Source organism: Protomyctophum bolini (genome assembly GCF_963924005.1).
Source record: "Protomyctophum bolini genome assembly, chromosome: 24".
NCBI lineage: Eukaryota > Metazoa > Chordata > Actinopteri > Myctophiformes > Myctophidae > Protomyctophum > Protomyctophum bolini.
Window position 1 is genome coordinate 30353355 of NC_137885.1, and position 27630 is coordinate 30380984.

Consider the following 27630-nt stretch of genomic DNA (forward strand, 5'->3'; position numbering starts at 1 on the left):
CCCTGGGACAGGCACCTCCCCCTGGGACAGGCACCTCCCCCTGGGACAGGCACCTCCCCCCTGGGACAGGCACCTCCCCCTGGGACAGGCACCTCCCCCTGGGACAGGCACCTCCCCCCTGGGACAGGCACCTCCCCCTGGGACAGGCACCTCCCCCTGGGACAGGCACCTCCCCCCTGGGACAGGCACCTCCCCCTGGGACAGGCACCTCCCCCCTGGGACAGGCACCTCCCCCCTGGGACAGGCACAATAGAGGTTATGCGTGTGACATCATCATACCCGGAAGTTATGCAGGAACGCCCACTGAGTGGCAAATAACTACTTTCTGGCCTCGACAGCCCATACATTGGAACAGAAAAGTCCTGATATCTGATTGCATTAAACAACGTTAAACAATGTTAAACTCACTTTATACATACATATCCTCTATAAGCCCTTTTGGTCTCTACAAAAAAAAAGAATCAAGTGTTAAAAAACACGACGAAATGAATACATGTAATGTAATGTTTTGCCTTTTTTTTTTATGACCAAAATAAAACTGAACTGAACTGAACCACTGATTATTATAGAAACAAAACTGTCATGACATTCTTTTTTAAATTTCAACATAAATGAGTTAAGAGTGTGGGTGACCGACGACACATCAGCTCTCTGCTGCCACTGTGTGGATGTCGTCTGTCATTGCAAAAAAAAAAAAAAAAAAAAAGAAAACTCCATTTGACAATATACCAAACGCTACAAAAATACACTGTTTAATGCTTACGGGAGGCAGCTTAGCAACAGCATACGACGTCACTCACAACAAATCATCATGTTGTTTCTAAACACTTTCACTAAGTTTAACTTAAAAAAAGAAAACACTACTACAAGTCACAAGAATTAAACTAATGTCAACCGTTTTCCAAACACGTCATAGTATTCCAATTAAACATCAACACTGTATAAGTTTCATTTATGATTACTACTGTATGTCCTTTGAGAAGTTTTGCGACCGTTTTAGTCGGTCACATTCATTCGTTGTTGTTTTTTTTTTTGTTTTTTTTTTGCGTAAACTTCATTCAAAAAACATTTGCGAAAATGAACATACAAAAATATCAACCGTTAATGTACATCAACTTAACAAAAAGATGTGCAGACAGCCCTCGCATTAAAGCCTGTTATCTAGACACCAAAATAACTGAGTTAAACGCATTAAGTTATCTGGACTCCAACATAACTGAGTTAAACGCATTTTAAGCCGGTTATCTAGACACCAAAATAACTGAGTTAAACGCATTTTAAGCCGGTTATCTAGACACCAAAATAACTGAGTTAAACGCATTTTAAGCCGGTTATCTAGACACCAAAATAACTGAGTTAAACGCATTTTAAGCCGGTTATCTAGACACCAAAATAACTGAGTTAAACGCATTTTAAGCCGGTTATCTAGACACCAAAATAACTGAGTTAAACGCATTTTAAGCCGGTTATCTAGACACCAAAATAACTGAGTTAAACGCATTTTAAGCCGGTTATCTAGACACCAAAATAACTGAGTTAAACGCATTTTAAGCCGGTTATCTAGACACCAAAATAACTGAGTTAAACGCATTAAGTTATCTGGACTCCAACATAACTGAGTTAAACGCATTAAGTTATCTGGACTCCAACATAACTGAGTTAAACGCATCAAGTTATCTGGACTCCAACATAACTGAGTTAAACGCATTAAGTTATCTGGACTCCAACATAACTGAGTTAAACGCATTAAGTTATCTGGACTCCAACATAACTGAGTTAAACGCATTAAGTTATCTGGACTCCAACATAACTGAGTTAAACGCATCAAGTTATCTGGACACCAACCATAGCAGACTTTTAGAGTTAAACGTGATCATTTTTTTAAGATCATTTCACTAAGGGGTCGACGACGTCCCAGCTAATAAGGGAAAATTAGCCAAATGTGTGGAAAATCTGCAAAAAAAAAGAAAAGAAAAAAAAATAATGCTTACCACTAGCTTTCTTCACAGATGTGTTCATGAAGGTGTCTACCATCACTTATCTAAGCGTTCGAAACCGTCTCCCTTGGGAACCCTTGTGAGAGCCGCTGAAAGTTGGGGTCCCATTAACCCATTTTGGGGCCGGGAACCCCTTTTAAAGTAATGTTATACTTTAGCTATTTAAAAATGGCTATTTTTGAAAGAAAAAAATAATAATCTTTGAATATATATATTCTTTCAGAGCAAACGTTTTTAACTCATATCTTTGCTTCTGGGAGGGGCGGGGCGGGGGTCCCTGGAACAACATATTTTCAGATGGGGGGGGTCGGCGACCAAATACATAATTTTGGGGGTCTTTGACATGAAAATGTTTGAGAACCACTGACTTAGAACCACTGACATAGAACCACTGACATAGAGAAACATAGGGTTTTTCAGAAAACTGTCAGGATTTAGAGAAAAAAAAACACTCCGTCTAAAAATGGCCATAGCCTGACTGTAGACGCCTGTATGGACACCGTCTGTGGAGAACGCTAGTGGTAAGCATTGTTTTTTTGTGCAGATTTGCCACACATGTGGCAAACGTTCCCTAACTAAAGCAGAGAGGAGAAAAACAATGGCACATCGCACCCGTGATTGGTCTACACAGCACCGGTTCCCAGACACTGGGGCAGTGATTGGTCAACACAGCACCGGTTCCCAAACACTGGGGCAGTGATTGGTCAACACAGCACCGGTAACCAAACACTGGGTCGTGATTGGTCTACACAGCACCGGTAACCAAACACTGGGCCGTGATTGGTCTACACAGCACCGGTTCCCAAACACTGGGTCGTGACCCATCTGAGGGGTCGCGGGAACACATTTTTTTAAGGGTCCCATACATTTTGGTTCCCTACATTTTGTTATTAATTATTATTATTTTAAAGTTTTACTTATTTATTAAAGTATTATTAAAAATAAAAAAAACATTCCCAAAAAAAAAAAGCAAAGATGTTTATGATTGATTTAAAGACAAAAAATTCAATGTTTTTTTTTTTTCAGTAATCTCATGAAGAAATCAAAGAAAAAAAACAATCTAATAAATCCCATAAATTAGAAAACAAAATGTTTAAGTAGCAGTAGTGAGAATAGCCGATCTACAAGCTCACAACAACGCGTCGCTTCGCGGCCGCGTTGTGAGCTTGTAGATCTGCTAATTCCACTTCAGTTTGGGGTTGGGTTGGTGGGGGGGTGGGGGTGGGGGTGGGGTGGTGGGAGGGGGGGCGGTCTTCTCCAGCGTTAGTGGATGTGAAACAGTGCAAGGAGTCTCCCGGTGTGCCTGTAGGGGAATTTATTGACAACCACACAGTATTTACAACTATACAAGTTATTATAGTGAAATAACTTTTAATTTACTATAGAAGTACTTTTTGTGCACACTACGTTTCTACCTCGCCGTCCCGCTGAGCAGGAGGCGGGGCTATCAGACGTCCCACTGAGCAACGAGCCTATCAGACGTCCCGCTGAGCAGGGGGGGGCGGGGCTATCAGACGTCCGTGTGAAACCGTCCGGGCAGAACCGGACCGACGCGTGTTTTCTGAAAACTGGCGTGAGAAAAAAAAAAAAAAAAAAAAAAAAACACGCTGCTAAAAATCTAACAAAACGCAGCGGGGGGGACCTTTAAGGTGGTCGCACACTGGACGCAGCAGGGGGGGACCTTTAAGGTGGTCGCACACTGGACGCAGCAGGGGGGGACCTTTAAGGTGGTCGCACACTGGAGGGCGTTTTTCAGGAAAAACCCAGATGGAGAAACGCCGCTAAAAAAATAAAAAATAAAACGCGCTCCCCGTGTGTTTGTGGAGACCTTTACTGCTCGGAAAGGGAACGTTCTCTCAGCGACGTCTAGGCCGAGCTTCGACGGACTCAGGGGGGTTAACTTTGTTTTCAAATGTGACGCTTCGTATGAGCTCTGTTAATGTTAACCTTTTTTTAAAAGATGCATCGTTTAGTGATAGGATTGAGGCCAGGCGCTTATTCCTGTTGCATTCTCCCATATCTATATTTTCGCAGTTTTTTAAAAACATATTTATGTATGTATATATATATGGACCGTTTTTATATAGCTGTTGAAACAGCTAAAAAAAAAACATTCCGTTTTAGTCCAGTTCTAACCCATGTTTAGACGTCTGATAGCCTGTGGAATGCTCAGTGGGACACCTGACCCTACCATTCTTTTGACCAGAGTTTCAATCTTGTGTCAGACCAATTTGGTTCAATCTGGTGTCAGTCCCCAGTTTGTTTCAATCTGGTGTCAGTCCAGTTTGTATCAATCTGGTGTGAATCCAGTTTGGTTCAATCTGGTGTCAGTCCCCAGTTTGTATCAATCTGGTGTCAATCCAGTTTGGTTCAATCTGGTGTCAGTCCCCAGTTTGTTTCAATCTGGTGTCAATCCAGTTTGTATCAATCTGTTCAGTCCAGTTTGGTTCAATCTGGTGTCAGTCCAGTTTGGATCAATCTGGTGTCAGTCCAGTTTGGTTCAATCTGGTGTCAGTCCAGTTTGGATCAATCTGGTGTCAGTCCAGTTTGGTTCAATCTGGTGTCAGTCCAGTTTGGATCAATCTGGCGTCAGTCCAGTTTGGATCAATCTGGCGTCAGTCCCGTTTGGATCAATCTGGTGTCAGTCCCGTTTGGATCAATCTGGTGTCAGGTCCCCAGTCAGTTTTTCGGCATTTTATTATCGACAAGAATTTATTTTTTTTGTAATGTTCATCACCAAAAAAAATAATAAAGAAAAAAAACAAAACAAAAAAAACAGACGATCTACAAGCTCACAACGCGTGGCAGTGCCGTTAGCTTGCAGATCGGTTATTTTAGCCATGAATACAGGTCGTTGTGTCTTTGACTTTTTTTTTTAAGTCTTTTTTTTTTTTTTGACTTGCCCACATCGTTGAGTTGGCGCTTGGCTTTTGCTTTTGGCACAACGAGGTTTTGGCAAAAACCCACGACCGATCTTCAGAAACGCAGATCTATTATACCAAGAGAGACACAGAGTGACTGGCTGGCGATGAGGAATGCGGAGCCCGCTTGGATCATGCAGAATAACGAGTGTTTTTGGGTTGTGTGTGAGAGAGAGAGAGAGAGAGAGAGAGAGAGAGAGAGAGAGCACGTTTTATGAACGCCTCAGAGTGCAGGACGTCTTATGTTGTCCGGCGCAGGGGGTGGGTGGGTGGGTGGGTGGGTGGGTGGGGTGGGGTGGGGGGCGTGGCCATGATGTGGGCGGATACCTTTACACCTCAAAGGCTGGGAACTTTGATTTCATTGGTTGCAATATATCAGCCAGGAAGTAGATGGTGCCAGCCATACCTAGAGAGCAGAGAGAAGACAAGAAGTATTATACATTTATCAGACGCTCTTTAACCCATTCTGACCTGAGATCAGATTCATACGAGGTTTCCACTGGACACACACTGGTCTGATGAACCCATTCTGACCTGAGATCAGATTCATACGAGGTTTCCACTGGACACACACTGGTCTGATGAACCCATTCTGACCTGAGATCAGATTCTAAAAATGTCAGTCGTTCTTCGATTTTTCAAAAATAGCAGATCTAAAGGCTCGTAGCGCGCCACTCGGTGGCGCGCTACGAGCTTGTAGATCTGCTGTTTTTCAATAGCTAAAGCATAGCATGATGCCAACACCAAAAGGGGTTCCCGCCCAGAAATGGGTTAATCCAGAGATTTAATTAATTAGATTAATTTAATCCAGAGAGCGATTTACAGTAAGCGAGAACAAAGAAAACACGGCAACACATCAAGTACCCCGAGGAAGGCAACCTGCTCGCCGAAACGTTGGTTCAACAAAGTTTCCATCATCGTGACTACGAGCTGAGCGGCCTCTATTCTTAAAGAGGGTAAAGACCACTTTTTGAGTTGCTGGTTGTTTTCTTACCTTATTATGGGGCAAACTATTCCATCCCATGAGTTATTTCGCTCCGTTGTGTTGTTCAATAGCAATTTAAGAAATAAAAAAAAAGTCGCAACTCATTGACTCTTCCATTGAAACGGGGGAAACAGCTCTCAAAGTCACTCTATTAGCACATGAACCAACGCAACAAAAGCCGATTCTGACAGTTTATGACGTCAGGAAAAAATCACGCGGTTTTTATTTTCGTCTTTTAAGATAAGATTTATAGAGTTACGGTTTTAGTCTGCAGCAGTACTACGGCGTTCCCAACTCATTCCATAGTTTAGATTGGGAGTGTAGTTTCGTTTTTGGCTTTTGTGCCTTTATGGATAGTTACAGTGACAGGAGAGAGAGAGAGAGAGAGAGAGAGAGAGAGAGAGAGAGAGAGAGAGAGAGAGAGAGAGAGAGAGAGAGAAGGGGAGAGACGCCGCAAAGGTGGTCATGAACGGGACTCGAACACGCGGCGCGCTGTCAGGCCAGGGTGGTCGGTGGGCTTTAATAAGATTTTACCTTCAAAGAGTGAGAAGGGAGTGTCCGGGGTCCGGCAGCCATGTTTGCCATAGTTCATGCACCAATCAGCAAACTGCAGACAGACAGAGACAGAGAGAGCGAGAGCGAGAGCGAGAGCGAGAGCGAGAGCGAGGGCGAGAGAGAGAGAGAGAGAGAGAGAGACAAGGATGAACACCAAAGACAACCTTGAGACTGGAAACGTTTGCATGAAGTCCTACCATTTACAATGCAGTCATTCATCCGACGCTCTGAATCCAGAGCTGAGCTAGAGGAATTGGGGTGGGGGTCCTGGGGTAGGGGTCCTGGGGTGGGGGTCCTAGGAGGACTCACCATACAGGCTCTGTAGAGGTGGTAGAGGGGTTTGGGGTAGGGGTCCTGGGGGGACTCACCATACAGGCTCTGTAGAGGTGGTAGAGGGGTTTGGGGTAGGGGTGGGGCTCCTGGGGTAGGGGTCCTGGGGGGACTCACCATACAGGCTCTGTAGAGGTGGTAGAGGGGTTTGGGGTAGGGGTGGGGGTCCTGGGGTAGGGGTCCTGGGGGGACTCACCATACAGGCTCTGTAGAGGTGGTAGAGGGGTTTGGGGTAGGGGTGGGGGTCCTGGGGTAGGGGTCCTGGGGGGACTCACCATACAGGCTCTGTAGAGGTGGTAGAGGGGTTTGGGGTAGGGGTGGGGGTCCTGGGGTGGGGGTCCTGGGGGGACTCACCATACAGGCTCTGTAGAGGTGGTAGAGGGGTTTGGGGTAGGGGTGGGGGTCCTAGGGGGACTCACCATACAGGCTCTGTAGAGGTGGTAGAGGGGTTTGGGGTAGGGGTGGGGGTCCTGGGGTAGGGGTCCTGGGGTAGGGGTCCTGGGGGGACTCACCATACAGGCTCTGTAGAGGTGCTTGGGGTCTTGGGTCAGACGGTACAGGGCCAGGAAGGTATAGGCGTTCCCCGCCACGCCGTGACACAGGCCATAGCCTTTCTTCAGCAGGCCGTAGCGCCATACCACCTCCCCGCACCAGAGGGCGTACTCCAGGTACTGGGACACGCCAAACACCTGCCACAGGAAACCACAGGAAGTTCAAACAATAACACTATACCGTAACGATGAAAAGTCCTGAAATGTGATTTGTGAAACGGCGTGGAAATGATCTCCTCACATTAGTAACTGTGTTTCATCATTTATAAACAATAAATGATCTCCTCACATTAGTAACTGTGTTTCATCATTTATAAATAAATGATCTCCTCACATTAGTAACTGTGTTTCATCATTTATAAATAAATGATCTCCTCACATTAGTAACTGTGTTTCATCATTTATAAATAAATGATCTCCTCACATTAGTAACTGTGTTTCATCATTTATAAATAAATGATCTCCTCACATTAGTAACTGTGTTTCATCATTTATAAATAAAGGATCTCCTCACATTAGTAACTGTGTTTCATCATTTATAAACAATAAATGATCTCCTCACATTAGTAACTGTGTTTCATCATTTATAAATAAATGATCTCCTCACATTAGTAACTGTGTTTCATCATTTATAAACAAATGATCTCCTCACATTAGTAACTGTGTTTCATCATTTATAAATAAATGATCTCCTCACATTAGTAACTGTGTTTCATCATTTATAAACAATAAATGATCTCCTCACATTAGTAACTGTGTTTCATCATTTATAAATAAATGATCTCCTCACATTAGTAACTGTGTTTCATCATTTATAAATAAATGATCTCCTCACATTAGTAACTGTGTTTCATCATTTATAAATAAATGATCTCCTCACATTAGTAACTGTGTTTCATCATTTATAAATAAATGATCTCCTCACATTAGTAACTGTGTTTCATCATTTATAAACAATAAATGATCTCCTCACATTAGTAACTGTGTTTCATCATTTATAAATAAATGATCTCCTCACATTAGTAACTGTGTTTCATAATTTATAAATAAATGATCTCCTCACATTAGTAACTGTGTTTCATCATTTATAAATAAACGATCTCCTCACATTAGTAACTGTGTTTCATCATTTATAAATAAATGATCTCCTCACATTAGTAACTGTGTTTCATCATTTATAAATAAAGGATCTCCTCACATTAGTAACTGTGTTTCATCATTTATAAATAAAGGATCTCCTCACATTAGTAACTGTGTTTCATCATTTATAAATAAATGATCTCCTCACATTAGTAACTGTGTTTCATCATTTATAAATAAATGATCTCCTCACATCAGTAACTGTGTTTCATCATTTATAAATAAATGATCTCCTCACATTAGTAACTGTGTTTCATCATTTATAAATAAATGATCTCCTCACATTAGTAACTGTGTTTCATCATTTATAAATAAATGATCTCTTCACATTAGTAACTGTGTTTCATCATTTATAAATAAAGGATCTCCTCACATTAGTAACTGTGTTTCATCATTTATAAATAAATGATCTCCTCACATTAGTAACTGTGTTTCATCATTTATAAACAATAAATGATCTCCTCACATCAGTAACTGTGTTTCATCATTTATAAATAAATGATCTCCTCACATTAGTAACTGTGTTTCATCATTTATAAATAAATGATCTCCTCACATTAGTAACTGTGTTTCATCATTTATAAATAAATGATCTCCTCACATTAGTAACTGTGTTTCATCATTTATAAATAAAGGATCTCCTCACATTAGTAACTGTGTTTCATCATTTATAAATAAATGATCTCCTCACATTAGTAACTGTGTTTCATCATTTATAAACAATAAATGATCTCCTCACATCAGTAACTGTGTTTCATCATTTATAAATAAATGATCTCCTCACATTAGTAACTGTGTTTCATCATTTATAAATAAATGATCTCCTCACATTAGTAACTGTGTTTCATCATTTATAAATAAATGATCTCCTCACATTAGTAACTGTGTTTCATCATTTATAAACAATAAATGATCTCCTCACATTAGTAACTGTGTTTCATCATTTATAAATAAATGATCTCCTCACATTAGTAACTGTGTTTCATCATTTATAAATAAATGATCTCCTCACATTAGTAACTGTGTTTCATCATTTATAAATAAATGATCTCCTCACATTAGTAACTGTGTTTCATCATTTATAAATAATAAATGATCTCCTCACATTAGTAACTGTGTTTCATCATTTATAAATAAATGATCTCCTCACATTAGTAACTGTGTTTCATCATTTATAAATAAATGATCTCCTCACATTAGTAACTGTGTTTCATCATTTATAAATAAATGATCTCCTCACATTAGTAACTGTGTTTCATCATTTATAAATAAATGATCTCCTCACATTAGTAACTGTGTTTCATCATTTATAAATAAATGATCTCCTCACATTAGTAACTGTGTTTCATCATTTATAAATAAATGATCTCCTCACATTAGTAACTGTGTTTCATCATTTATAAATAAATGATCTCCTCACATCAGTAACTGTGTTTCATCATTTATAAATAAAGGATCTCCTCACATTAGTAACTGTGTTTCATCATTTATAAATAAATGATCTCCTCACATTAGTAACTGTGTTTCATCATTTATAAACAATAAATGATCTCCTCACATTAGTAACTGTGTTTCATCATTTATAAATAAATGATCTCCTCACATTAGTAACTGTGTTTCATCATTTATAAATAAATGATCTCCTCACATTAGTAACTGTGTTTCATCATTTATAAATAAACGATCTCCTCACATTAGTAACTGTGTTTCATCATTTATAAACAATAAATGATCTCCTCACATTAGTAACTGTGTTTCATAATTTATAAATAAATGATCTCCTCACATTAGTAACTGTGTTTCATCATTTATAAATAAACGATCTCCTCACATTAGTAACTGTGTTTCATCATTTATAAATAAATGATCTCCTCACATTAGTAACTGTGTTTCATCATTTATAAATAAAGGATCTCCTCACATTAGTAACTGTGTTTCATCATTTATAAATAAAGGATCTCCTCACATTAGTAACTGTGTTTCATCATTTATAAATAAATGATCTCCTCACATTAGTAACTGTGTTTCATCATTTATAAATAAATGATCTCCTCACATTAGTAACTGTGTTTCATCATTTATAAACAATAAATGATCTCCTCACATTAGTAACTGTGTTTCATCATTTATAAATAAATGATCTCCTCACATTAGTAACTGTGTTTCATCATTTATAAATAAATGATCTCCTCACATTAGTAACTGTGTTTCATCATTTATAAATAAAGGATCTCCTCACATTAGTAACTGTGTTTCATCATTTATAAACAATAAATTATCTCCTCACATTAGTAACTGTGTTTGATCATTTATAAATAAATGATCTCCTCACATTAGTAACTGTGTTTGATCATTTATAAATAAATGATCTCCTCACATTAGTAACTGTGTTTCATCATTTATAAATAAATGATCTCCTCACATTAGTAACTGTGTTTCATCATTTATAAATAAAGGATCTCCTCACATTAGTAACTGTGTTTCATCATTTATAAATAAATGATCTCCTCACATTAGTAACTGTGTTTCATCATTTATAAACAATTAGCACAATATGTAGAAGAATGGTTTGGCCAACCGGGTCAAGAAATGGCGTCTTAAAACAACGAATAACTGAAAATAGTCCATCTAAATCTTACAACACTGTAAAATAGTCCATCTAAATCTTACAACACTGTAAAATAGTCCATCTAAATCTTACAACACTGTAAAATAGTCCATCTAAATCTTACAACACTGTAAAATAGTCCATCTAAATCTTACAACACTGTAAAATAGTCCACAGGGCCGGCACTGAGCAATTTGGCGCCCTAGGCCGGATTTTTCCCTGCACCACCCCCAGACCTCACCTTGTAGACAAACCGCAGGTAGACCAGCCCCCAGGTAGACCAGCCCCCAGTAGACCACCCCCAGTAGACCAGGTCTCACCTTGTAGACCAGCCCCCAGTAGACCACCCCCAGTAGACCAGGTCTCACCTTGTAGACCAGCCCCCACAGGGGCGGCGGTGGCTCAGGGGTAGAGTGCCTGGATGGGAACCGCAAGGTTGCCAGTTTGAACCCGGGCTCCCCCAGAGTTACTGTCGAAGTGTCCTTGAGCAAGACACTGAACCCCTAATTGCTCCCGATGTGCTAGTTGGTGCCTTGCATGGTTTCCGCTGCCATCGGTGTATGAATGGGTGAATGTAATGCACAATCTATGTAAAGTGCCTTGGATAAAGGCGCTATATAAATGCACCATTTACCATTTACCATTTACCAGTAGACCAGCCCCCAGTAGACCAGCCTCCAGTAGACCACCACCCCCCAGTAGACCAGGTCTCACCTTGTAGGCCTGCAGCAGCATGTAGACCACCCCGGGGGCTCCGTGACACCAGTGCACCAGGAGGTCTCGGTTGTCTCCCAGACAGGGAGGGTAGTTTCCTGAGGGGAACTTCAGGCGACACACGTAGTCCACGCTGGGCTTCACCAGGCGATGCACCAGCTCGGCCCCGCCCACCACGCCAGGCTGCCGGGGGGGGGGGGGGGGGGGGGGGGGTTAAGAGCGTTACAGACAAACTGTACATTCATACAGCGTTATTATTAGTCAGATAATACATGGGCAACTGGCGGCCCCCCACAGTCACTTATCCCTTTTTTCTTTTTTTTGTATATATATTTTTTATCCCACGATTTTGTAACCCATTTTTTACCCCTGTGTCAATCATCTAATGTGATCCTGGGCTCTACACACCCTCCACCAACCTAGTCCCCATATATATGGGGGACAAGGGGAGACCAACCTAGTCCCCATATATATGGGGGACAAGGGGAGACCAACCTAGTCCCCATATATGGGGGACAAGGGGAGACCAACCTAGTCCCCATATATGGGGGACAAGGGGAGAGCAACGGACTTGAACTCATGCTTCCTTTCATGCCTGAGTGTCCAAGTTGCTCCTTTACACCTGACAGGGGGGAGTTTCCCTGGTTGGACGTAGCGCGTGGAAGGAACACGTTATTCCAACCAGTTCCTTTCCCCTCCATCAGGCGCCCCGGCTGGCCAGGGGGAGGCAGTTTAGTGACCAGGATTACTGCATGTTTTTGTGAGGGTATCTACCCTAGGGGACACGGGGAGAACATGCAAACTCCACACAGAAAGGCCCTTTCGCCAACCCCGCCTTCGGGTATATGGGCACTGATGACGCGGAGGAGGAAACACGTCACCAGCACCCACAGCGTCCCGAGCGGGAATCGAACCCAGGACCTTCTAGCTGTGAGGCGACAGCACTACCAACTGTGCCACCGTGCCCCGATATATAGTAGGCTATTATAGAGAATGCTGACAGGCACTCAAATGAGACGTTAACGTCCTGTAAGAAGACTCAGAAATAAAACTAGTGTTGACTAATCAATACAAGTGGCTCTTATTTTGATGGGCCAGTTTCTGCACAGGAAGTCCGTTACTATGTCACTGTAGATAATGTAGGTTACACACTGCTGGAATTAAACATGGAACCTGCAGGCAGCATTAGGCGAGTAAATCATTGCATATGTGTTGGACGTTCTTCACTGTGCTAGAGATAAACGGATCCTCCTGCTGCTTAACGACGACACTGTTTTGTGTCAGACTCTTCTTATCTAAACCGACCAATCATCATGGATTTCTTTTCCAGGGATTTCTTTTTCTTCCACAAAACTTTATTTAACAGTCAATTTGTAATGTATTGCGTTTGTCGGACGCTACGTCACTACTTTAGTACCACTCACCTTCATGAGGAAGTATGCCTGGTACCAACTCACCTTCATGAGGAAGTATGCCTGGTACCACTCACCTTCATGAGGAAGTATACCTGGTACCACTCACCTTCATGAGGAAGTATGCCTGGTACCACTCACCTTCATGAGGAAGTATGCCTGGTACCACTCACCTTCATGAGGAAGTATGCCTGGTACCACTCACCTTCATGAGGAAGTATGCCTGGTACCACTCACCTTCATGAGGAAGTATGCCTGGTACCAACTCACCTTCATGAGGAAGTATGCCTGGTACCAACTCACCTTCATGAGGAAGTATGCCTGGTACCACTCACCTTCATGAGGAAGTATGCCTGGTACCACTCACCTTCATGAGGAAGTATACCTGGTACCACTCACCTTCATGAGGAAGTATGCCTGGTACCACTCACCTTCATGAGGAAGTATGCCTGGTACCACTCACCTTCATGAGGAAGTATGCCTGGTACCACTCACCTTCATGAGGAAGTATGCCTGGTACCACTCACCTTCATGAGGAAGTATGCCTGGTACCACTCACCTTCATGAGGAAGTATGCCTGGTACCACTCACCTTCATGAGGAAGTATGCCTGGTACCACTCACCTTCATGAGGAAGTATGCCTGGTACCACTCACCTTCATGAGGAAGTATGCCTGGTACCACTCACCTTCATGAGGAAGTATACCTGGTACCACTCACCTTCATGAGGAAGTATGCCTGGTACCACTCACCTTCATGAGGAAGTATACCTGGTACCACTCACCTTCATGAGGAAGTATGCCTGGTACCAACTCACCTTCATGAGGAAGTATGCCTGGTACCACTCACCTTCATGAGGAAGTATACCTGGTACCACTCACCTTCATGAGGAAGTATGCCTGGTACCACTCACCTTCATGAGGAAGTATACCTGGTACCACTCACCTTCATGAGGAAGTATGCCTGGTACCACTCACCTTCATGAGGAAGTATACCTGGTACCACTCACCTTCATGAGGAAGTATGCCTGGTACCAACTCACCTTCATGAGGAAGTATGCCTGGTACCACTCACCTTCATGAGGAAGTATACCTGGTACCACTCACCTTCATGAGGAAGTATGCCTGGTACCACTCACCTTCATGAGGAAGTATACCTGGTACCAACTCACCTTCATGAGGAAGTATGCCTGGTACCACTCACCTTCATGAGGAAGTATGCCTGGTACCACTCACCTTCATGAGGAAGTAGTAGATTCCGGCGAGGCCGTGCGCGGCGCCCACGTACTGCTCCTGGTACCACTCGTACATCAGAGGGGTCTGCTCCTGGACGCGGAACCTCCGGGACTGGCTGTCGCCCGACGCCAGGATGGCGTCGCTGATCTGCGGCGGAGAACACAGCATAGGTTAAAGGTTTTATGACATTTATTTTCGTTTATTTTTGTTTTTCTTTTTTCTTTTAGGTTTTATGACCTCAATTACACCCAAAAAACATGAACTTTGAACATTCAGTGGATTTTCTGTGGTCTGAAGTTTTCTTTGGGGTTTGGAATTACTAGTATTAAAACATTTTATGCCCAGTGCATTTGTATTTAGTTCACAAAGTTACTATAACAAAAATAGCTGATCTACAAGCTCAAAACACCTCGCAGTGTAATCTTGTAGATCAGCTAATTTTGCTACAGAATAAGCAACGTGGCCCTCTGGAGTGAGTGTGGAACTATAGTGTCCCCTCTGGAGTGAGTGTGGAACTATAGTGGCCCTCTGGAGTGAGTGTGGAACTATAGTGCAGGGCTCGAAATTAACTTTTTTACTTGGTAGCACTGGTGCTCCCAAATTCAGAATGAAGGAGCACCAGAAAAAAATTAGGAGCACCCACCAAAATTTTACGAGCACCAATATGTAATCGATTTTTTACATTCATTATTATTACACTTGTAGCCTACAACAGCGGTTCCCAACATTTGTCAAGCACCCTCAAATTGACACTCATTAGCCCACGGACCCCCATTTGAAAATATATGCCAGGGACCCCCATATGAGAAGATTTTTACGGCTCTAGCAGTGATTTTCAGTTATTTACATTTCAAGGACCCCCAGTTTGACCTGAATTAGGCTACCGTTCCCCATTTCTATCTCTGGGACCCATAAAATCAAAGTTAGTTTAACTGAGTGTACAAATGTACAGTGAAATTGGTTTACCCATAGTATGTAGTACACTCTCAGAGTTTCAGACCCATAAGGGTCCATTTGGTTCCTAACTATCATTTAACCGAGGACCCCTAGGGATCCCCGGACCCCACTTTGGGAACCACTGGCCTACAAGCCAGTTGGTATGAGATGCTATTTTTGTGGCAATAAACCAGTTGAAAATATAATTAAATTCTAAATACTGTCTCTGCTATAATTTCTGAATTTGTAAATGGCTACAAAACCCTTTGTTTTATGTAGGCCTGCTTTTTGATTTAAGTAAAAAAAATATATATATATATGTATATATACTGTATATATTTATGAGAAGTTATTTTCATAACGTCATCATAAATGTGTGTGTGTGACTCCACACATTCCATTCAATTGAGCCCTTTTGTTGTCTCTCACAGCTGAGGACCTCAGGTCCAGCTGATGTTGATCACCCAATCAGTCCACGGACTGACGGGAGGTTAGAGGAAGTAGAAGAAGCCAAGGAGATATTTCTTTAAACAATCATAACTCTGGACAGGAATGGACTAGGAACTTACTTTTTTTTTTACATGCTCAGATCGTTATGCTCTACAAGTTTAAATCATCTCGCGGGAGGGAACCGGCCCGCGACACTTTCGGTCGCGATCGTTTTGGTCGCACTACAGTAATTATATGCAGTAGCACTGGTGCGCCCAGTTATATTTTGAGATCGCACAGATTAAAATTCAGGCGCATTTGCGACCAAAATGGTCGCTATTTCGAGCCCTGAAGTGGTCCTCTGGAGTGAGTGTGGAACTATAGTGGCCCTCTGGAGTGAGTGTGGAACTATAGTGGCCCTCTGGAGTGAGTGTGGAACTATAGTGGCCCTCTGGAGTGAGTGTGGAACTATAGTGGCCCTCTGGAGTGAGTGTGGAACTATAGTGGCCCTCTGGAGTGAGTGTGGAACTATAGTGGCCCTCTGGAGTGAGTGTGGAACTATACTGGCCCCTCTGGAGTGAGTGTGGAACTATACTGGCCCCTCTGGAGTGAGTGTGGAACTATGGTGGCCCTCTGGAGTGAGTGTGGAACTATAGTGGCCCTCTGGAGTGAGTGTGGAACTATAGTGGCCCTCTCCATCGTCAAAGTTGCCCACCTCTCGGTTAGGGTAACTAGACAGTGGCCTTGTGGTTAGAGTGTTCGCCCTGAAACTGGTCGGGGTTCGATCGCCATGCAGTAATCCTGGTCTCTAAACTGCCTCCCCCTGGCCACCAGGGGCGCCTGATGGAGGGGAAAAGGAAGGGATGTGGAGGGTGGACGTACCTGTTGGATGTACTGCAGAGGGATGGTGTCCTGGCCCAGCTGCTGGTTGATGAACAGGAGGGCGTAGAGGTAACCTGTCCGTCCGTAGAGGAGCTCGTCTGGGAGGCCTCCTGCTCCCATCACCACCTTGTGGTGGAGCTGCAGCAGTCTGTGGGGGAGAACATTACATCACAAATGTGATGAAGCACATTTGGGCAAGTGGCTATGGCCAAACTAGGGGGTCTATGGCCAAACTAGGGGGTCTATGGCCAAACTAGGGGTTTTTCAGGATTCTGAATCGATTCCAAGCATTAGTTATGCACGAAAAACACTCCTTTGGGCTTAAAAAGGCCATAGCCGTCATCACAAAATGTGATGAAGTCAGCACATTCGGGCACATTTGGGCAAGTGTCTATGGCCGTTTTTTTAGCACAAGGAGTGTTTTTCGTGCAAAACTAATGCTTGGAATGGATTCAGAATGATGAAAACCCCCCTAGTTTGACATGCCACATGCTACTTAAAGCATAATGAAATGTAGAACATTTAGTCACACATTTATGCAATTCTACCACAGTTACCCTTAAAACTAAGAAAATCGCTGAAAGAATATTTTTTTTTAATGACAGATGTAGTCACTATACGACCACAAATTTCCCCAAGAAACTAGCTAGCCTAGCCACCTAGTTTGCTATAGCGCTCTGGGAGAACAGAGCGGCTGAATTCTTTGTTTTGATTAGGTGGTGGTTTAACCACCGGCTAGAAGGCTGTTTCAACCAATCAAATTGCTTCCTCGAAAAGACCTGTGGTAGAATGGCTGTTGATTAGGCATGTAACGATATATCGTATATCGATATATATCGATATTAATCCCGACGATATGAATCGATTCATTGAAATAAAAAAATCGATTTTGTGTTTTTTGATTTTGTGAAGTGTTTTTTGTTTTTGTTTTTTAATGGGGGGCTAGTGTGTGATGTGAAATGTGAGCTTTAGTCATATTCCATCATATTTCTCTCATTTGGAGAGAAATTATAGTCACTTTCAGTAGTAGAGCACTGTAGAGGGGAGCTGTGTGTGTCTGTAGAGGGGAGCTGTGTGTCTGTGACTGTAGAGGGGAGCTGTGTGTGTCTGTGACTGTAGAGGGGAGCTGTGTGTGTCTGTGACTGTAGAGGGGAGCTGTGTGTGTCTGTGACTGTAGAGGGGAGCTGTGTGTGTCTGTGACTGTAGAGGGGAGCTGTGTGTGTCTGTGACTGTAGAGGGGAGCTGTGTGTGTCTGTGACTGTAGAGGGGAGCTGTGTGTGTCTGTGACTGTAGAGGGGAGCTGTGTGTGTCTGTGACTGTAGAGGGGAGCTGTGTGTGTCTGTGACTGTAGAGGGGAGCTGTGTGTGTCTGTGACTGTAGAGGGGAGCTGTGTGTGTCTGTGACTGTAGAGGGGAGCTGTGTGTGTCTGTGACTGTAGAGGGGAGCTGTGTGTGTCTGTGACTGTAGAGGGGAGCTGTGTGTGTCTGTGCCCAGGTGAAGAATCGTATCGTGAACCTCATATCGTGATACGAATCGTATCGTGAGTCGAGCGAATCGTTACATGCCTACTGTTGATGCTACCCCGATTTTCAGCACCGGGGACCCCCCCGGGACCCCCCCCTCCTACCTGCTCAGACACTCCTGGGCCTCCTGGGCTCTCTGCATGCGGTGGTAGACCACCGAGGCCACGGCCAGCGGCCCGGCGTCGCCACACAGGAAGGTGACGTCCTGACGCTGCGTCAGACACTTCAGGCTGTGGCAGGCGTAGTCCAGAGCCTTCTGGAGGAAGGACGACTCGGCAAACACCTCGTGGAGGTGGAGGTACAGCAGAGCGATGCCTGGGGGGAGGTTCAAGGTTCAAGTTTATTTAGTGTCCCCCGAAGGGCAAATTGGGTTGCAGCATAGACAGTACATTAAAAAATGAATGAAACAGTACAAACAAACAAACAGTTCAACATAGCAGATACCAGAGTACAGAGGTGCACATTAAACCATTAAAGTGCAGGCAATTAAAGTGCTATGCGATAAGGTCATAAAAGTGCATGTTGTGCATCTAGACATTAGGCACGAGATAATACAGTAAAAAGTGAAAAGTGCTCATCATAAGGTTATATCCTCGATCTACCCACAGCAGCGTTCAGTGTGCGAACGGAGAGACCGGGACAAAGGAATGTTTGTGCCTGTTTTTTTGTGGCACAATAAGAGGCTCGCAAGCGAAGGCCGGATGGGAGAAGGAGGGAGCAGAAAGACTTGTAAACACCTGGTGGAGGTGGAGGTTAGAGGCCCTGGCCCGGCCCTAAGCCCCCGTTGGTAAAGTCCAGAAACGGCCCGGAAGCCCGACATTTTTTTATTTAATATTTCAAGCACGCATGCGCGCCGCCATAGTCGCTCTATTGGTGCACGGACGCAGCAGCTACCCACTCACAGCTGCACTATCTGGTGATAAACCCATTCTGACCTGAGATCAGGTTCTAAAAATGTTCTTCTACATCCTGACAGTTTTCTGAAAAAGCCGTGTTTCTGTTTTGTTTTTTTTTTATCCCACGATTTTGTAACCCATTTTTCACCCCCGTGTCAATCATCTACTGTGATCCTGGGCTCTACACACCCTCCGCCAACCTGGGGAGAGCAACGGACTTGACCTCATGCTTCCTTCATGCCTGAGTGTCCAAGTTGCTCCTTTACACCTGACAGGGGGGAGTTTCCCTGGTTGGACGTAGCGAGGTGGAAGGAACACGTTATTCCAACCAGTTCCTTTCCCCTCCATCAGGCGCCCCGGCCGGCCAGGGGGAGGCAGTTTAGAGACCAGGATTACTGCATGTTTTTGTGAGGGTACCTACCCGTGTTTCTATGTCAGTCGTTCTGCGATTTTTCAAAAAAAAGCTAAAGCATAACAACCCGCCCAGAATGGGATAAACCCACAAAAGGAACAAGAAGTCAATAACACACAGACGTCACACTAAAAAGTAGCCTACTTAATTATAGTTTTTTTTTTACAGTAGCTGCTGCCCGTGCCCGTGCACTGTCAATCAGCGCAACGTGGACTCGCGCTGCATCATGAAACCCAGACCCACAATAATAAGAACACCTACGTTATTGTGCATCTGCAGTTTCTGCACTGTACAAATCCAACTTTGCTTAGTGTGGTAATAATGCTCCCGCTGTATATTAAATTGTTTTTTATTGCGGACTGCGGAGCTCCTGAGACGTCAGTTCTGTCAGAGGAGAGACTAGAGCGGTAGCCTACTCGGTGTGTGTGTGTGTGTTTGTGTATGTGTGTGCGGGCAGTCGGGCACACACAAATTTTTGTATTTTATATATATAAAATACACTGGAGTCAATGAGAGCTCAGTGACCAGCTCTATTTATATATAAAATACACTGGAGTCAATGAGAGCTCAGTGACCAGCTCTATTTATATATAAAATACACTGGAGTCAATGAGAGCTCAGTGACCAGCTCTATTTATATATAATATACACTGGAGTCAATGAGAGCTCAGTGACCAGCTCTATTTATATATAAAATCCACTGGCTCCCGGTCGCTGCCCGCACAGAATACAAAACTCTGATGCTGGCATTCAAAGCAACCAAAGGTATGGCTCCCCCATATCTCGCAAGTATGTTTGAACCCTACAAACCCTCCCGCGCGCTCAGATCAGCCGACGCAGGGAAGCTGGAAGTACCCTCACTAAAAACGCCGGGACAACAACGCTCCACACGTCCCAAACTCTTCTCCCTTCTGGCTCCAAAACTGTGGAATGCACTTCCCATTGCAGGCAGAACTGCAGCATCACTCCCAATCTTCCGCCGTAGTCTGAAAACCCACCATTTCAGACTCCATCATGGCCCGTAGCACTTACCCCACCCCCTTAGATAGCATTTCTGTAGACTTAGATAGCATTTGATACAGACTTATAGCATGTTATGAAGACAGCTCTATAATTGCATTGTATGTAGTCATAGCACGTCATAGTACATATGTATAGCATAGTAGTATATATGTATAGTTTAATTATATAGATATTCCACTGTTACTTTCTTAGCTTACGCATGTTTCATGATAAATGTCTTTATGTGATGTATTCCCATGCTTTTTTGTTCTTGCTTAATGTAAGTCGCTCTGGATTAAGAGCGTCTGATAAATGCCTAAATTGTGAATGCCTAAATTGCACAGCCCTGTCCTCCAACCTCAACACACGCCAAACAGTCTAACAATCATCTTCAGGAAATCACGTGTCACCACTGAAATGCATTGTGTGCCACACACAGTTTTCCGTGCAACATCCCCTTTTTGCCGTCCCCACCACTGTGACCACACCTCCAGCCCCACGCTGTGAGAGACACACACACACACACACACACACACACTCCCCGTCCGCAACAACTATGGCTGCAACAATTCATCGATTAATCGTAATCGAATCGATTTACTCAATTAGTTGTAAACTAATTTAGTAATCGATTAATCAAATCTGCAACTAATCACTAGAGATTTTTTTCAACTTATCATAGGTGATTTCTTCACTTAACCATAGTTTTTTCCCAGTGCTAAAGTGTAACTAAGCTAAAGAGGAGTGAGCCAAAGTGTCAAGAACAAAACACATGGCTTGAATATTTATTTTTAAATGACCTATTTGAGTTCAGAAGAGTTACTGTTCCTAATCTAGACTGACACATGTGCAGCTATTCTTTCATCAAATGTATGCAGTCACAATAAGCCTTAAAGACACCATGAGTTGCTTTGATTCATTTTAATTCAGTTTGTCTTTTATTTGAAAAGCAGCAGCTAATCAAATTAATTTTTGAATGAATTATATTTTTTGTTAGTTAGAACTAAAATAACCTATATTCACTCCACTTTGGAGACCATTCTGTGTTTTGAGATACCTCTGTCTGTTTCTTTTCTACTGTTGGGAAATATCCCTGAAGAGTTTCTAACACATGATAAATATTTAATCAAGATCCTCTTAGCATCAAGTAAAAAAGCAATCACACGACGCTGGTACCAACAGGACCCACCAACGAAAGATCAATGCATGGACATTATTGAGGAACTGTATTCTATGGAAAAACTAACATTCATACTGTAGACTACAAGAGGATAAATTCTATAAAAAATGGGAAAAGTGGAATCTCTTCTCTCAGCCTAGCGATATTGCAATAGAATTTCATTGAATGTTTATTGTAATATGAAAAATGCAGCCTTTTTTTCTTTTACTTTTTGTCCTTTTTCTTTTCTTTTTCTTTCCCGTATTGTCTTGTTAGTTGAGTTTTTGTTTGTGTCTGTTCTTCCTTCAATAAAAATTAAGTGAAAAAAAGAACTAAAATAACCTCAAATATATATTTAAGATGATAGCTAAATAAGTGTCATAATCTGATTAATCGTTTAAATAATCGGCAGATGAATTCATTATGAAAATAATCGTTAGTTGCAGCCCTAGCAACAACACTGGGGTGCATACTTAGTTTAGACTAGTCATTGGTTAGACATGGGGTTAAGGTTAGGTTTAGGTGTGCTGCTTCGTGGGAGGTTAGGTTTAGGGTGAGGGTTTGAGATAGGTTGTAGTTGTATAGGACTAATGACTGGTCTAACCAATGACTAGTCTAAACCAAAAACTGTCTAAACTAAGTACTGACAGAGAGAGAGAGACAGATAGTCACTTCTTCCTACCACCACCGAAACTACAAAGCCATGACGCCAAAGCACAAAAAAACATCCCTCGGCTATGTTACGCCACACGCCAAACAACAATGCTTTGGCTAAAGCAACTGGCGTACAAGTTGGAGCATCCATGGACCTCGCATCCCTGCTACGGGTTCAAAACCTCACAGCAGACTGTGGAGGATTTCTGTATCGCATTGTGGGGCCGGGGGGGGGGGGGACTCCAATTGACAAGTGCGCGAGTGAGTGAGTGACAATTTACAATTTAGGCATTTAGCAGACGCTCTTAATCCAGAGCGACTTACATTAAGCAAGAACAAAAAAAAAAAGCATGGGAATACATCACATAAAAACATTTATCATGAAACATGCGTAAGCTAAGAAAGTAACAGTGGAATATCTATATAATGAAACTATACATATAAACTACTATGTATACATGTATACATATGTACTATGACGTGCTATGACTACATACAATGCAATTATAGCGCTGTCTTCATAACATGCTATAAGTCTGTGTCAAATGCTAATCTAAGTCTACAGAAATGCTATTTAAGGGGGGTGGGGTAAGTGCTATGGGCCATGATGGAGTCTGAAAAGATGGGTTTTCAGACTACTGCGGAAGATTGGGAGTGATGCTGCAGTTCTGACTGCAATGGGAAGTGCATTCCACAGTTTTGGAGCCAGAAGGGAGAAGAGTTTGGGACGTGTGGAGCGTTGTTGTCCCGGCGTTTTTAGTGAGGGTACTTCCAACGTCCCTGCGTTGGCTGATCTGAGTGAGCGGGAGGGTTTGTAGGGTTCGATCATACTTGCAAGACATGGGGGAGCCATACCTTTGGTTGCTTTGTGACTGTGTGTGTGTGTGTGTGTGTGTGTGTGTGTGTGTGTGTGTGTGTGTGTGTGTGTGTGTGTGTGTGTGTGTGTGTGTGTGTGTGTGTGTGGGTGTGTGTGTGTGTGTGCCTAGAGACGCTGCAGCTGCTGCACTACTAGCACTAGTACAACACACAACAGGTCAATTCCCTCCCAATCAGTAATGTGATCCATTACATCTCATTACCCACACTGTGCGTCATTTGGTGTTCATAATATTCAGAACGGGTAAAGGGCTAGGGATGCCAAACGACTCACATTTATAACGATTTTTTCTTCATTCTTTTTATATTTTTTTGTTGTTGCTGCGCAGCAGTTGAGGAGAACGCAACTATGCATTCCTTCAGGCAACACAACTTCTGCAGCTGCATCCATACGTTTAGAATTTGCATCAATGATCAAATCCCAATAAAAAAATATATATATATATTTTGTAAACAACGAAACTGAAGGAGCAGCGGCGCTATCAGCTAGTCCCAACTCTCAAGTGTCTGCAGCCTGTCACGAGCCCCGTAATGAACTGATACGGGACGCACGTTGTTCCCTATTTTAATGTCGGGTCGGGGAATAAATACAGTATGAATGACGGCGGGATTTATTTACTATTACCCCCATCTCCTTATAAGCCCTTCTTTGTTCGCCAACCTGCAGGCCTACATATCTTATTTTTTTATTTTTATTATTATGATTATGAATTGATTGAAAGTCCTTGCTGTCTTGTTTCCATTCGGTCCTGGGCCAGGACCTGAATGGAAACAAGACAGCAAGGACTTTTTTCAGTGATCCCTTTGTGATGTGTTTGACTGTACCCTATACTGATTACATTTCTGCCAATAAAGTATTCAATCAATGAATCAATAGATATTCCCCACTGTATTTCACTGTACTATGGCTCCCCCTAATGGCCGTTTTCATGACGTACGCTGTAGCAGAGGTAGTGCAATCTGCCCATGCTCACAACTGTCACTGTGTGCCTCCGTGTTGACACTAGTTCACTCTTATAGTACATATGGAAATATGGAATATACAATTGGATCTGGGTGTCTTTCAGCAACACTAACTCAAAGGTAGGAAGCAACTTTTCAATCTGCATTAGTACATACATATATGACACAGGTCTCAATGGTTCATAATTCATAAATAATGTTTGTTATGAGCTGGTCCAGCCGGCTCCATTCACTGCTTTGTATTCATGTCACTTCCGGTGCGAGATTTGGCTTCCAGTCTGTTGGTTCCCAGTGGGAACGGGTTCAGTTCTTTTTGGTTTTTAGTCCATGAGCCAGAGCTCCAAAATTGGTGGGCAAACTATACGCAATATTAAATTGTTTATAGGATCAATACAAGTAAATGAATACATGATAAACCCTTCCACAGTAGTAGCTTTTTCATATCATTCATTTCATTTAAATTTAAGATTTTGTAATACAATAAATCATTGTCTTCGTGTAAGTACTGGTACTCAATTGGGGAAGTTTAATGGTGATAACGATCTAATATAGGTATGGTTTTGCTCCACTCAATTCATAATTAACGTTTCAATTTTGGAGCTCTGGCTCATGGACTAAGAACCAAAAAGAACTGAACCGGTTCCCACTGGGAACCAACCGGTGGAAAAGAACTGAACCGGTTCCCACTGGGAACCAACCGGTGGAAAAGAACTGAACCGGTTCCCACTGGGAACCAACCGGTGGAAAAGAACTGAACCGGTTCCCACTGGGAACCAACCGGTGGAAAATAACTGAACCGGTTCCCACTGGGAACCGGCCGGTGGAAAAGAACTGAACCGGTTCCCACTGGGAACCAACCGGTGGAAAAGAACTGAACCGGTTCCCACTGGGAACCAACCGGTGGAAAAGAACTGAACCGGTTCCCACTGGGAACCAACCGGTGGAAAAGAACTGAACCGGTTCCCACTGGGAACCAACCGGTGGAAAAGGGGCCTGAGAGTGTGTAACACATGGAACCAAATGGACCCTTACAGGTCTATAAATCTGGAATCCAGAACTCACCGGTCCAGCCCGTGTATCCGGTGCAGTCTCTGGGGTCGGCAGACTTCAGCCCGTTCTCCATGACCGCTAGCAGCTCGCTCACCTTGCTGCTCAGCTGGCGGGCGAACGGCGCAGTGAGCTGTGGGGGGAGGGGGGGGGGGGGGGGATTCTGTTCAGTGTTGTTTTCGTCGACTAAAACTAAGACGAAAAGTGTTCGTCGACTACCTATTTTCACTGACAAAAACGAATGGAAATTAAATGAAAACTAAGCTACGATGACTGAAACTAAGACTAAATATACTGACAATTTCGTCGACAAATAAAAACTAGACTAAAATGTTAGGAAGGGAAACCCATGTTTCTATTATGTCAGCTGTGCTCAACCTTTTTCATGTCAAGGACCCCCAGAATTATCTCTATTGGGCCACAGACCCCCCCCCATCTCAAAATATGGACTTCCAGGGACCCCCCCCCCCCCAAGAAGCCAATACTTTAATTAAAAATGTTCGCTCTGAAATATATATATTCAAAGATTTGTGCCACATTTTCACGACCTTTCAAAGATAGCAGACCTACAAGACCTACAAGCTCGGTGGCGCGCTATGAGCTTGTTGTAGATCTGCTATTTTTCAATAGCTAAAATATAACATAATTGCTCAAAACACCAAAAGGGGTTCCCGCCCTGAATGGGTTAAAGTCTCTCTCTTGTAGCAACTAAAATTTATTTGACAGTCAAACTAAAATTTATTTGACAGTCAAACTAAAATTTATTTGACAGTCAAATAGTGTTGCACGATTAATGTGCAGCGCGCGCACCGCACGCACACACACACACACAGTGACACACACACACACAGTGACACACACACGCACGCACGCACACACACACACACAGTGACACACACACACACACACACACACACACAGTGACACACACACACACGCACGCACACACAGTGACAAACACAGTGACACACACACTAGGGCTGCACGATTAATCAAATTTCAATCGAAATCGCGATTTTTGGATTTGGACGATTAAAAAAAAAAAGATAATCGAAAATCGTTTTTCCCTTCAACTAGGGCATTTACGGTAAATCTCTCTCGAACTCGCCTGCAGGCTGCCGAGCTACCGTAGTTACTTCCTCCTCCCTCTGCCGCGCAGAGAGAAAACCAATCTATGGAGGAAACCTGAAAGCACTGCAGCGTTAGCATGTCTGCCAGCCGTGCCAGGGGAGCGATAGGAACGAGGATTTAGTTGCTAAAATGGGCTAGGCAATGTCTGTCGTCTTGAAATGGTTCGGCTTCTCCGTTTCAGATGTGGAGCAAAACTACTCAGCGGTGTAAAAGTTGTGGATGCACACGCCACGCTTTGCACACGCCACGCTTTGCACACGCCACGCTTTGCACACGCCGCTGAGCTTGTGTTTGTTTTGCGGGTGCTGGAGCCGGTTGGGACCATAGGGGACCTCTAAGGTCGGGGCGCTCGTGTTGCAGTCTCTCACGGGCACAGACTTTTTACGGGGACAGGTTTTAGTTCCGACATAGTGGAGGGTCGGTCCCTGTGGGAGACGGCGGCAGCACGCCTGGAGAATGGACAGGCATAGCGGCGAGAGTAGCTCTGGTCCATAGCCCTGATGCTAATTCTACCCTAGCATTAGGGCTATGGACCAGAGCTAATCGGCGAGTGGGACTGCTGCTGCAGTCTGCAGAACATGAAGCTTTAATATCAATATCGTGTCCCGACCTACTGTCCCTTATTATCGTAAAGTTGGGTAGTGTACACTTACACTACTGTTTATTTTGCATCGAGGACCCAATAGCCATGTGTGTCTGACTGTACGTCGTCTCGCTAAAAACAAACGGGAATCCCGTATTATGTTTCGCCGTACGACCTGTTGCATCAGCGACGAGCGTGCAAAAAAATAGCTGATCTGCAAGCTCACGAAGTGTCGCCTCAGCAACACGCTGTGAGCTAGTAGATCGGCTATTTTCAGCACGCTTAAAAATGGAGGATGAGACGTTCAGAAACTTTTGTCTTCACAGTACAAGCATCAGCTGTCACTCGCAAGTTGAAAAGAGATGTGGCATCATTATTTTTCACATGGCCCATAATATGACGAGACAGAATCAAAATGAAAAAGGATTAGGCCTACAGATTCAGAGGCATTTCACATTGCAAAGGGTGCAGGAAGAGTGGGCACCTAAACATTAAATTGGCTATTTTTTAAGAATGAATTTGAACATATTTTGTAAACGTTTTCACTTGTTTAATCCCAAAGGATCCCTGGCCAGACAAATATGCCTTAAAACACTATACTTGCCCTCTATAAGTAAAAATAAAAACACCTTAAATATTTTTTATTTCTTTCATAAATAGAGAATCTTTCACTCAATAGGAACTACTCCT

The 27630-nt window shown here is 43.2% G+C and overlaps 1 protein-coding gene across 5 annotated transcripts in view; it reads right to left on the minus strand.

Moving 5' to 3' along the window:
- Positions 1-731: 731 nt before the first annotated feature.
- lancl1 (LanC antibiotic synthetase component C-like 1 (bacterial)) overlaps positions 732-27630 on the minus strand; it is a 32090-nt gene continuing 5191 nt past the window's right edge. For 2 of the 5 annotated variants that reach the window (XM_080758244.1, XM_080758245.1), the window contains exons 3-10: positions 25242-25359; positions 18322-18532; positions 16695-16842; positions 14448-14594; positions 11802-11984; positions 7301-7477; positions 6438-6510; positions 732-5324 (exon numbers count right to left, since the gene is read on the minus strand). In XM_080758244.1, the coding sequence (XP_080614370.1) occupies positions 5248-5324; positions 6438-6510; positions 7301-7477; positions 11802-11984; positions 14448-14594; positions 16695-16842; positions 18322-18532; positions 25242-25359 (1134 nt within the window). In that variant the 3' untranslated portion in view covers positions 732-5247. The remainder of the gene's footprint in view (positions 5325-6437; positions 6511-7300; positions 7478-11801; positions 11985-14447; positions 14595-16694; positions 16843-18321; positions 18533-25241; positions 25360-27630) is intronic. The other 3 variants (XR_013963663.1, XR_013963664.1, XM_080758243.1) reach the window with 3 other exon arrangements.